Below are 13,093 nucleotides of genomic sequence, written 5' to 3'. Positions count from 1 at the left end.
TCTTTTTCTCTAAAGGAGGCCGGCCACTTAGAGAAGATATAGCTAGCAATCTTTTCTTCTCTAAGTCATCCATTTCATCTTCACACGTCATCCTTGGTGTGGAGACTTAGAGACACCAAATCTTTGGTGTTCTTGGAGATCCTTTCCTCAAATCCCCAAGGATCAAAGGAGCATCAAAAGGAAGAAAATCACAAGGAATATCCAATGAGCTAGGAGATGACTTGAAGACCCTCCACTTGGGTGAATCCTTTGTGTAAACAAGGATGAGCTTCAAGGGTAATGAATCTCTAAACCCTTCCTTCTCTTTAATATTGTTAAAGAGTCTTGTGGTTCACCATTCACTAGGCTTTGAAAGTCATGGGTTTTAGAATTGCTTTTGAATGCATGCCTACTTTAATATGTTATTAGTTTGCATATGTGTTCAAATGTTCTCACATGTTCTTAAGCTAGGACAAAATTTCTCCTTCAAAAAACCCTTGATTTTTTATGGAGATGGAAGGAGAAAGGTAGATGAGTAGGTTGCAGGTGATGAATGGGTGTAAAACGCCTGAAAAATGAAGGATTTTGGCCTGAAATTGGTCAGGTCGAAACCGTTTTTTTGTGGGTGCACGAGTTGACAAAATGGGGGGGGATCCTTTCCCTCCTTTTTTTTTCTTCTCTCGCCACTCCCGTGGCTTTCTCTTTTTTTTTTTTTTTTTTTTTATAAAGCAACACAACTTCAAACGTCTGTAATTATACCGTTATAATCCGGACTCGCAAACAGCTTTCGCCTATGCATTCGTGACTTCGAGACCTATTCGAAAACGTTACTTGTGACCTTGAAAGGTCAACGAGTAAATAATAATTTTCCAAACTTCACTCTTCGTAACTAGTTTAATTGAAATCTAATTTCAAATAAATTAATATAAATTCTCGAAAAATAATATAAATCTCAATAATACAAATACGTAGATTATAACAGTGAAATCCAATAATGGGATTTCACAATGGAAGAGATGAAGATGAGTTTAGAGAGAGAGAGATGAAGATGAGTTTTAAGAAAGAGAGAGACGGACAGATGCAAGCAGTGAGTTCAGGGCACTAATGTCGAATAGTGTTGCAAAAATGGATGACTAGTCTAGTTGAACTAATTAAAGCATAACATTCAATATATGGTGCGGTTTCGGTTTTCGTTTTAGTGCGGTTTTGAAAACCCAAAACCGAAAGCAAACCGTTATCTTTGCTGCGGTTCAGTTTTGAAACAACAACCGTTTCAAAACCGCAAAACCAAACCGTTTGGTGTAGTCCGATTCGATTCATGTTTCGATTTCGATTTTCGGTTCCAAGTACCCACCCTTACATGCAAATTGCAATCTCCAAACATACCAAAGAAAGAAACCCATATGACAACAATTGAGGTTAAATAATAAAGCAGTGTGGCCGATTAAGTACTAATCACCAAGCGATTTGGAACGCCTAGCAATCCTATTCAATGTGATGTATATACATTAAATTTCGCCATTAAATTATGTAGAATTTTATAACATTTTAGATGTATTTAATTATGAATTTGTTTTGAAGAATTTTAAAAAGTTGAGAAAATTGAAGGAATTTGAGGGATTTTGTTGTGTATTTTAAACGTTCACAAATTTCACATCTTCTCCTGAGATTTCAAGAAAATTGAATAAAATATTTTCATAACATTTCTACAAATTAATTAAATTTTAGAAAAATTCATAGATTTATAAATTCATTAAAATCTCTCAAAATCTCAGTTGAATATATCTTCTTAAATTAGGGTTAGGGCTCGGAATTATCTTGCGGTCACTTCCATTGTAAATTATTTTATTTTTGAGGGGTGTTTCAGTCCAATAAATTTTTATAAAGCTCGAGACCCGAAGTGTACTTCTGTCTGTTCCTATCAATAGAGACTAGCAAAGAATGCCTGACACATCTCAACCCAGAATGCCCATTTGGACTCCGAGTCGAGCTGTGATGGCCGACACTTGAAAAGTGACGAAGAAATAAGTGTAGTGATGTGGAAAATGTGAATCAATTTAAACCTAAAAGTGCCTAAATACAAGAGTGCGTTATGAGCAGGAATAAACTCATTTCACACGTGATGACAGAGCATAAGTAAAGTACAATAAGATAGACTAAGGATTATAACCTCAAAGGTAGCCACATATACTAAGATTTGCCAAGAATCCACGTCGATAAGAAAGCTCAGCTACTCAAACCTGGAAGGGCGAAAAATAAGGGTGAGTGGGCATAAAAATAACGTTTTATAAAAACCTTTCTAAAAACATTATAACCCCTCGCCGTAAAACAAGTATAGTTTTCAAAAATATCATACTACGTATAAGTATGAAAATCCAATGCAAGCCAAATGTAAGTCCAGAAGTGTAACACAGCAGAAAAGCCCAACAGCAATATGGATATGATCATGTGCTGTAATCCATGCTAATATGTCAATCTGAGTCACTTAATGTGAGTTGTACGACTGCACTTATCGCTCATCAGGCATATGCTAACACACGAGTCGGAGTCATCTAATGTGACATGTACGACAGACTAGGTGTAATAATAATATACGCTCTAGTGCTATGATCACGTGAAGCTTGCGCTAAGCGCAGTCACCTACGAGTCGGAACTTCCTATTGCAGTCTGTACGACAGGCTAACACCTACTTGGATCCAAGGTAAGCGTGTGCGGTGCTGGGAGGTGAACATACAGGTGAAGGCTAGCCTGGCCTCGACTAAGCACTCACATGGGTGTAGCAATGATGAGCAAACTAAAAGTAAACATGCCATAATGATGCAATAACTCCAATCAACATAATAAACTTACCTGAACTTACCTGCGCATCCCATAGGATCATCTTGGTATTTCACAACAATGCAACATTTCTATAACATAATTTAGTCATGGCATGAAATGCATAAATCAATTCAAAAGCATTTATGGAAACTAATATATATACACACACACACACACACACTATAAAAAAGGAAAAGACCTACTCACCTGAGGTCCGCGCTTCAACTCCCTAGCATGAATATCGAGGTGTCATAAACAATCGGCGCCTGCCACGAAGTCCAAAAGTGAATGGAAGATGGTCAATTTCGCCAATAAAGCCAGCTGGTGCCTAAAGCTTCCCGGTGTCAATTCGTCACCTACGATGGTCCAACGAGGTCAACGCTGGTCGGGATTTACTCCTAGGATGATGGGCTACAAAATTCAAGTGGTGGTGTCGGCCATCGCTTTACCGATTCACCGGAAAAATGAAATGGGTGGCCGAAGCACCATTGGTTTTCATCGAGTTTTGTGGCCTCACACCGCCACATACAGAGGTTAATCAAGGTGGTTCTTGTTTAGGTTTTGTAGAGGGGAGTGAAAGCTTCAAAAAGGTGGTGGTGGCGTCGAAAAATTCCACTGGAGTTTATTGGAATCGGTGACGAAAAATGGGAGGTCACAGGGATGGGTAGACGGGAAAGTGAAGGCTGGGAGCTTCTCTGTCTTCAGCCCATTGGCCCTCTCTCACCCCTCAATTTCTGATTGGTCCCCCCTTCATTAACCGATTCGTCCCTTATTTTCTTTCTTAAATATGATTGGTTTCTTTCCCATAAGATGGGAGTTCAATTTATTTAACTAAACTTTAAATAACCAATTTCAAACGTATGTAACTATACCGTTATAATCCAGACTCGCGAACGGTTTCCGCTTATGCGCTCGTAGTGACGAGTACTATGAGGATACGCTAAAAAATGAGTCCTACATCTCTCTAACCGATGGTCAACGAAAGTAAAAAATTTTCCTCTAGGGGCATTTTCATAAAATCACTATTTTAAATTTTATAAAATTGTAAAGGTAAGGACAGGTTGTCACAATGCCCGCGCGATATTGCAAGATTGAAAAGAAACCGTAGGAAGATTTTGTATATAGTACTATTTACATACAAGGGAGAATACTTTATGTGTATTACATAAACGATTTAATACAGTCATAAACTCGTAGGAAATCTACAAACAATCACATTGAGATACATAAGCTTAATATGTGCTTACCCCTATTTGACTTCGAACTCTCCTGCGTATTTTACAAAAATTACTGATTAAATTAAATAAAAAATTCAACAAAATTCAATCACAAATTCCACCTAGATAATTATCAAAATCGGAAAAATAGAAGAAAAAAAAGATATTGAGAGGGTCAAAGGGCCAAAGGAAAGAATTGGGATACGAGTCAAATACTAATAAATAAATAATTTCTCTAAACCAACCTGAGAGTAAATAGAAATCTAAACTTAAAACAATCACAACTTCAACACAACTAAAGTCTAGGGAACAAAATCTGATACTCAGAGGAAAAGGATCCTAGCCGGATTGTTTTTTCTGGGGATTCGGGGGATCCCGTGATCGTGTCTGTTCATCATACATCGTGTGATCAGAACGGACACGATCACGGGATTCTCCGAATCCTTAGAAAAATGATCCAACGAACTCAGAGTACACAACTCATCTCTCTACGTGTAAAACACTTGAAAAATTAAATGCAAATTATTGAAATGGAATACTGAAGTAGCCGTGCTAATTTTTCTTTAGGTAAAAGACTGTTTACTACCCTCATGTTTCGTGGTTTTCAACATTTAGTACATCAAGTTTTTTTCGTCTCAAATTCATACCTAAAGTGTAAATTTTGGGACAATCTCATACATCCGTTAGTCAAACTGTTAAATCTGCCGTTAATTGTGATGTGGCTCCCATGTGGACAATGACTGGGCGCCACGTGTCAGTCACGTTTTTTTTCTTTTTTTTTTCTTCTTTCTTCTTTCTTCTTTCTTCTTCCTTCTTCTTCTTCTTCTTCTTCCTCCGACTGCAACTTTTTTTTTTCTTCCTCCTTCTCCTTCTTCCTTCCTCCTTCTCCTTCTTCTTCTTCTTCTTCTTCTTCCTCAAATCTGGGGAAGTTTTTTTTTTCCTTCTTCCTCCTTCTTCCTCCTTCTTCCTTCTCCTTCCTTCTTCTTCTTCTTCTTCTTCTTCTTCTGAATCTGCCCAGATTCAGTTTTTTTTTTCTTTTCTTTTTTCTTCTTTTTTCTTCTTTTTTCTTCTTCCTCCGACTGCAACTTTTTTTTTTCTTCCTCCTTCTCGTTCTTCCTTTTTCTTCCTTCTTCTTCCGAATCTGGGGAAGATGAATGTTTTTTTTTCTTCTTTCTTCTTCTTCCTCTCCTTCTTCCTTCCTTCTTCTCCCCCTTCTTCTCCTTCTTCCTTCTTCTTCATCTTCCTCAAAAAAAAAAACCCTTCATCTTGCCCAGATTCGGAGGAAGAAAAAGGAAGAAGGAGAAGAAGGGGAAGGAAGAAGAAGAAGGAGGAGGAAGAAAAAAAAACCGAATCTGGGCAGCTTTGGAGGAAGAAGAAGAAGAAGAGGAAGGAAGAAGGAAGAAGAAAGAAGGAAGAAGAAGGAAGGAGAAGGAAGGAGGAGGAAGAAGAAAAAAAAAACTTCTCCAGATTCGGAGGAAGAAAAAGAAGAAGAAGAAGGAGAAGGAGAAGGAAGAAGAATGAAGAATGAGGAAGGAGGAAGGAGAAGGAGGAAGAAAAAAAAAGTTGCAGTCAGAGAGAAGAAGAAGAAGGAAGAAGGAAGAAGAAAGAAGAAAAAAAAACATGGCTGACACGTGGCGCCCAGTCCTTGTCCACATGGGCGCCACGTCACAATTAACGGCAGATTTAACAGTTTGACTAACGGATGTATGAGACTGTCCCAAAATTTACACTTTATGTATGAATCTGAGACGAAAAAAACTTGATGTACTAAATGTTGAAAACCACAAAACATAAGGGTAGTAAACAGTCTTTTACCCTTTTTCTTTTTATCCAAAGATCCATCTCCACTTGCTCTAAACATAAAGGACAACAACAATTGTCATCTCCACTTTTCATGCATTCAAAACATCACAACAATTGCAATACAAGGGAAAATACATGTGCATCAAGTCACAAAAATTTCCCTAAATTTGTCCCAAATGATGACACTGAGTGACACAATAGCATGTGGAATGAAATCATTAAATCCCAACAGAAAACCTTTCAAAGCATTTTTGCGAAATCAAACTCCAACCACCATTTAATTAGTTCAACACATAATCATTATGAAGACTCTGGGCACAAGGATCAAATGATCCAAACCGTTGAAATTTGATCCAACGGTTACAAACAGGGAACCTCTCTAAAAATTATTAGGATCCGGAGAGGATCCAATTCCAATATATAATACACACATACATACCCATCCGACTTTTTCTTAACTTGATGAATTTCTTATCTATGTTTCCTTGTTGATTATATTTCTCTATCAATAGAAAAATGAAAACAAATAAACAGTTGGGGCTTCAGAAACTTAACATATATTAACATAACTCAACCATAAATAGTTTAGTTTACTTTTAATAAGGAAATCATAAAGCAAAACGGAAAATCAAAAAGGTTCATATACTGGAGAGATGAGAGATTTTTCAGTGTGACCGTCACAAGGAATAGTACATCACATGTTGCTATATAAATTGTGGAATATGTGTGTTAAAAAGTTAATAACTTAAAAAATAAAATTTCCCACCACTTACATAAAAACACGTGATGTATCACCCGTATTTCCGTCACAACTAAAAATTTCTTCTAAAAAAGAATGATGGCACTACTTTCCAGAAGTTACATAAATTTTGCTGAATAGTAAATAGTAAACCAAACAATTAGAAAAATTAAATGCTTCTTCTTTTTCTAAAATTAGGAGAATGGGCAAGGAGTCATTATTTAAAAGAAAAAAATAATGAAAATGGTTTGAAAATTTTGAATTTTAACGATAATAACAAAATAAAGGGTAAAATAAATAGTACCAAAATTAATTTTTTCATGTAAAAATTTAATTTTTCGTTAACGGTTTGAGAAGCAAATGCAATTGGTGATGTTTTGGTTTTCTCGTTTAACAGTTTGACGGTGAACCGCAGTCGGGGGAGAACAGCGAGAGGGAAAAGAGAAAAGCGAGAATAAGAAAAAATAAAAAAATAATATAATGTATATATATTAGGGGTGGGTTCAAAAAACCAAAAACCGAAAAAAACCGAACCGAATACCGAACCGAGACAAAAAAAAATCGAACCGAAAGTGTAAAACCGGACCGAACCAAAACTGGTTCAGTTCAGTTCGATTTCTGGGGTTCGAAAACCGGACCAAACCGAAGTAAGGAAAAACGACGTCGTTTTTCTCTTGAACGGTGTCGTTCGCTTCGTTCGTCCTTGCATGCCTTCCTTTCCTTCAATTCAATCCTTCTTCAGTATCTGAAGAACTCTGAAACCCTAAACACCAAATAGAACCGAAAACCCATTCCTTTCCTATTCCCTTTCTCTTGAACGGTGTCATTCCAAATCTCTCTCACTTTCTCAGCGACCTGTCTCTCACTCGCCATCGCCGTCTCAGCGACCTTTCTCTTATCCCTCTCACTCGCCGTCGCCGTCTCACTCTCAATCTGAATCTGTCACCCCTGCGACCCACGACTTCCTCCCTCTCGCCGTTTCAAGGCTCAAGTCTCGACCCACAAATTCCCTCATTTGCAAGGTTAGTCTCTCACCCCATGATGCGTTTTGCATATTTTTTTTTTCAATTTCGTTGGTTCCGTCAACATATATGACCCGCTATCATATTGGCTCCAGTCTGCGGTTGTACTTAAATGGTTTGTTTGTAGGGATTGTTGAATTGATTGCGATCATTTGTCTATATCGTAAATGGTTTGTGATTGATTTCTTTAATTTTTGTTGTCTATATCGTAATGGTCTTTAACTCGTTCCATCTCCAGTGACTTAGATGTGTACGAGATGGGTTCTGCAGATGCTTTGATTTCTTTAACTCGTTCCATCTCCAGTGACTTAGATGTGTACGAGATGGGTTCTTCTGCAGATGTTTTGTATAAGATTTTAGTACTACACAGGATGCGAGGAAGAAGAGTTGAAGTCATTAGCAATGTTGTCTTAAATCTGTCAAATTTTGCCATGGCATGGACTGTCTTTAGCTTATTCAAGTCACAAGGCTTGTTTACGTTTTGTTATAAATAATACAAACTGTTGCGTTTTTGCTCTAACATGGTTCATTAGTTAATTTTTTAGTACAGCAGATGAACCTTTAAGGGAAGTATGTGAGAGTTTTTTCTCGTTGCATGTTTAGTTTGTAGATCCAGATACTTTGAACTAAGGTGTCATTGTTTTCTTCGCTAGTAACTATGTACTATAGTTGCTGGAAATTTCAATTATGCCAAGTATGTGTGCCAAAAATATTTTCAGTACGTTGGGGTCAGTTTGGCAAATTTGGATTATCAAGTCGGTTTAATTTCAACTTAAACAAGTGCGAAACTCAAAGAAAGTTAATAGTTTCAGTTTTACAGCTTCTGTATAATCACTTGGAATTTGGGCTAGCAGTTCATTATATCATCTGAAATGGATGCAGTTCATTATAATCACTTGGCAAATTTGTTTTCTTTTTCTTCTTAATCAATGAGGTATCTAGATGGCTGATAACTACATTTGTGCATATAGTTTGTGTTTTGTATCTTACCTTTGCTTCTCAATGATGTATCCTTTAGCACAAGTGGACGAATAATTGATCCATATCGTAGTTCTTTGAGTCCAAAAATGGTAGAGGCTTTGATATGTACACAAAATTGGCTTAGGTCAATTCATGTAGCATTACATCATGAGCCAACCATTGAGGAGATTGAGTTTTGTGAAGAAGTTGAGAAAGGTAATTTTACTTATTGCATTTGGTTTTATTAGACTATTTTAACTAGATGCTATGTTGCACGCTTGCTTTACATCATGTTTTTTTTTTTTTTATTTGTATGTAGAAATGGCAAGGAGAAGCTCAAAGAAAGGTGCTATGTTGCCTCCTAGGCCGCCTATGCGTTGAGCTTGAGCTTGAAGACTTGGAAGATTTTATTTGTGCAAGACATGAAGTGATGAAACCTTGAAGGTTTATTTGACTTGTGTGATGTTTAAATTTGGACTTTTTGAAGACTTAAACTTTGATGTTTAATTTGGACTTTTTGAAGACTTAAACTTGATTGATGATTGATTCTATTTCTAGTTGGACTTTAAATGTTTATTTTCATTTTTTGAAGACTTTTAGTTTTATGAGACTTTATGTTTTTAGATTAATTAGTAAGTTTTATGAGACTTTATACGTAGAGATGGAAACATGTCATATTTTCTATTTCTATCTTATGTTGTGGTTGTTTTGCATTTTTTGGAGGAAAAAAAAAAAAAAACCGAAAAAAAACCAAAACCGAACCAAAAAAACCGAACCGAAAAAAATTTAGGCCGAACCGAAATTTCGGTTTGGTTTCGGTTTTGACAAAAAAAACCGAACCGATAAGAACCGAACCCAGCCCTAATATATATTATCTCAGGCAATGGCAGAAACGTAATAATAAAAAATAAACAGGGGCAAAATAGTCAGTTAGGAACAGTGTTTCAGTTTTAGTATCGATTAAATTTTTGGTTTTCGGAGTGTTTACCGCGCGCCTCCATCATCCTCTTCGCCACCTATCTAGGGTTTTCAGACCCCTTTCTGGGATTTTCCTTGGGATTTCCGAGCTCGTCAAAATGACCTTCCGATTCATCGACGTCGGAGCCTCTTCTCCTTCCTCTTCTTTTTCTTCTAGGGCTCCGAACTGCAACCAACTCTCCTGCTTCTTCAGTTCTGTGCCATCCAAAGCCCCATACCTTCATCGTTCTTCCAACACTTCTTCTTTGTCACTCTCTCGGAGCCGCATGGACTGCTCTCTAAGAGCCGCCATCGAAGATACCAATGGTACATGCCACGGCAAAGTCGAAATCGGGCATTCGATTTTGACGGCTTTGTCGCCGTTGGACGGCCGTTATTGGGGTAAAGTCAAGGAATTGGCTCCTTTTATGAGCGAATATGCCCTAATCTACTACAGAGTTTTCGTTGAGGTACTTCGTTTAATTTGCTACCGAGTTTTCGTAATTTTTTGTTGCGTTTTCTTTATTTGAATTTTGAATTTGATGAAGGTGTTATTGTTTTTCTTAATTTCAGATAAAATGGCTGTTGAAACTTTCACAAATCCCTGAGGTCACAGAGGTGCCCAGTTTCAGTGGAGATGCTCAATCTTACTTGCAAGGAATCATCGATGGATTTAGCGTCGATGATGCAGCGGAAATAAAGAAGATTGAGAAAATTACTAATCATGATGTGAAAGCAGTGGAGTATTTTTTGAAACAGAAATGCAGTTCGCATCCAGAGATAGCTAAGGTGAATCCCTTTATCGAGTCATTTAAATTCCGAAACAAGCTTGAAGCTGCTCCTTTATATTTGATACCGTCCCGTTGATAGCTTCGTTTCATATGTTTGAGAATTGTGTAATGTTTTGTTATTGTAGGTGCTTGAGTTTTTCCATTTTGCTTGCACATCTGAGGACATCAACAATCTTGCTCATGCGTTGATGTTGAAAGATGCTATCAACAATGTTATGTTTCCCGTCATGGATGAGTTGGTTGAGGCAATTTGTGACATGTCAAAGGATAACGCGTCCGTTCCCATGCTTTCTCGCACGCACGGTCAGACTGCCTCACCCACCACTTTGGGGAAGGAAATGGCAATTTTCGCTGTCAGGTTAAGCATACAAAGGCGCAGAATTTCTCAGGTTGAAATCATGGGGAAGTTTGCTGGTGCAGTAGGAAATTACAATGCTCATCTTGTTGCATATCCTGATGTTGATTGGCCTCAGATTGCTGAAGAGTTTGTAACATCTCTTGGAGTGAGTTTTAATCCTTACGTTACTCAGATTGAGACTCATGACTATATGTCAAAAATTTTCAATGCCCTCAACCGTTTCAATAATATATTGATCGACTTTGATAGTGATATATGGCGCTACATATCTTTGGGTTACTTCAAGCAGACAACTAAGGCTGGTGAAATTGGGTCGTCAACAATGCCTCACAAAGTGAACCCTATTGATTTTGAAAATAGTGAAGGTAATCTTGGTTTTGCTGGTGGAAGTCTTTCCTACCTGAGTGAGAAGTTGCCTAAATCACGTTTGCAGCGTGACTTGACTGATTCTACTGTTCTGAGGAACATGGGTGTTGGATTAGGTCACTCTTTTCTTGCTTACAGAAGCACACTGCAGGGAATAGCAAAGCTACAGGTTAATGAAGCTCGCATGAGTGAAGAGTTGAACCAGTCTTGGGAGGTGCTTGCGGAAGCAGTACAAACTATTATGCGAAGATATAGTGTTCCTGAGCCTTATGAGAAGCTGAAGGAACTAACAAGAGGAAGAACAGTTACCAAAGAAAGTATAAGAGAGTTCATCAAAGGCTTGGAATTACCTGAAGAACCAAAGTCCATTTTATCAAAGCTGACACCGCATAGCTATGTTGGAGCAGCTGTTAAACTGGCCAGGACGGTGGATATGGCTGTTAGATACACCAGAAATAACACCAATGATAACACTGAGAGTGTGAAGATGGTGTCTGCTAAATCTTCTGGTGAATCTGAGCTTGTCAGTTTGATGGCGTTGTCACCATTGGATGGTCGGTATTGGGGTAAAGTCAAGGACTTGGCTCCGTACATGAGTGAGTATGGTTTGATCTATTTCCGTGTTCTAGTTGAGATCAAATGGTTGCTATGGCTTTCACAAATCCCTCAAGTCACAGAGGTACCTACCTTTAGTGAAAATGCTCGGTTGTATTTGCTAGAAATAATTGATGGATTTAGTAATAACGATGCATTAGAAATAAAGAAGATTGAGAGAGTGACAAACCATGACGTGAAGGCGGTGGAGTACTATTTGAAACAGAGATGCCAACCACATCCAGAAATAGCCAAGGTACTTGAATTTGTTCATTTTGCTTGCACGTCTGAGGACATCAACAACCTCGCACATGCATTGATGTTGAAAGGAGCCATGAATGATGTCATATATCCAGTCATGGATGATTTGATTGAGGCAATATGCAAAATGGCTAAAGACAATGCTCATATTTCTATGCTATCTCGTACTCACGGACAGCCTGCTTCACCCACAACTTTGGGAAAGGAAATGGCAAATTTTGCTGTCAGATTAAGAAGAGAAAGGCAAGAGATTTCTAGGGTGGAGATAATGGGGAAATTTGCTGGGGCTGTTGGAAATTACAATGCTCATCTTGTCGCCTATCCTGATGTTGATTGGCCTCAGATTGCTGAAGAGTTTGTAACATCTCTTGGATTGAGCTTTAATCCGTATGTCACGCAGATTGAACCTCACGACTACATGGCAGAACTCTTTCATGCAATTTGCCAGTTCAATACCATATTGATCGACTTTGATAGAGATATATGGGACTACATATCTTTGGGTTATTTCAAGCAAATAACTAAGGCCGGTGAGATTGGGTCATCAACGATGCCTCACAAGGTAAACCCTATTGATTTTGAAAACAGTGAAGGTAATCTCGGCGTGGCTAATGGGAATCTTTGTCATCTGAGCATGAAGTTACCAATTTCACGTTGGCAGCGTGACTTGACGGATTCAACTGTTTTGAGGAACATGGGTTTGGGATTGGGGCATTCTCTTCTTGCCTACAAAAGCACTCTTCAGGGAATATCAAAGCTTCAGGTCAACGAAGGTTGCATATCTGAGGACTTGAACCTTACCTGGGAAGTTCTTGCTGAACCAATACAGACGGTTATGCGAAGATACGGAGTTCCTGAGCCCTACGAGAAGTTGAAGGAACTAACCAGAGGAAGAGCTGTTACCAAGGAGAGTATAGTAGATTTTATACAAGGCCTGGAATTACCTAATGAAGCCAAGACCAATCTACTAAAGTTAACGCCGCATAGTTATGTCGGAGCAGCTGTTGAATTGGCTAGGACTGTTGATGTAGTCACGTAGCCATAGATTCAATGGAAGGCGCGGGCGAAGGTGTTATGAGCCAACAATTATATGGTTGCGGAATGTTGTTTTCTTTTCTTCTTTTCCAACTTCTTTGTACTCGCGGATCCTACATTTTTACGTAATTCAGGCATTTTCTAAGCGAGGGCTGCGACGCACCCTCCAACCACATTTTGTAACTGTCACA

General features: G+C 38.2%; 1 protein-coding gene and 1 long non-coding RNA gene across 2 annotated transcripts; both read left to right on the top strand.

Annotated features, from left to right (window-relative positions):
* The first annotated feature begins 7,224 nt into the window (after positions 1-7,224).
* Positions 7,225-9,110, top strand: LOC114824337 (uncharacterized). The gene is made up of 2 exons (XR_011579911.1): positions 7,225-7,580; positions 8,860-9,110. It is a non-coding gene; the product is annotated as an uncharacterized lncRNA (long non-coding RNA).
* Positions 9,111-9,478: 368 nt separating this feature from the next.
* On the top strand, positions 9,479-13,077 carry LOC103432736 (uncharacterized). The gene is made up of 3 exons (XM_008370930.4): positions 9,479-9,967; positions 10,071-10,286; positions 10,414-13,077. Exons 1-3 carry the CDS (start codon positions 9,617-9,619, stop codon positions 12,904-12,906), a joined length of 3,060 nt encoding a protein of 1,019 aa, XP_008369152.1. The 5' UTR covers positions 9,479-9,616; the 3' UTR covers positions 12,907-13,077.
* Positions 13,078-13,093: the final 16 nt, after the last annotated feature.

This window comes from Malus domestica, chromosome 04, assembly GCF_042453785.1.
Source record: "Malus domestica chromosome 04, GDT2T_hap1".
Classification (NCBI taxonomy): domain Eukaryota; kingdom Viridiplantae; phylum Streptophyta; class Magnoliopsida; order Rosales; family Rosaceae; genus Malus; species Malus domestica.
The sequence above is the reverse complement of the archived record's forward strand: the minus strand, read 5'-3'. Positions and strand labels throughout refer to the sequence as shown.

Bases quoted from the DNA above. Each gene is read 5' to 3' on its own strand.
- LOC103432736 (XM_008370930.4), top strand. From the start codon at position 9,617: ATGACCTTCCGATTCATCGACGTCGGAGCCTCTTCTCCTTCCTCTTCT. The intron at 9,968-10,070 runs GTACTTCGTTTA...TCTTAATTTCAG, and splicing joins ACTACAGAGTTTTCGTTGAG to ATAAAATGGCTGTTGAAACT. The intron at 10,287-10,413 runs GTGAATCCCTTT...TTGTTATTGTAG, and splicing joins CGCATCCAGAGATAGCTAAG to GTGCTTGAGTTTTTCCATTT.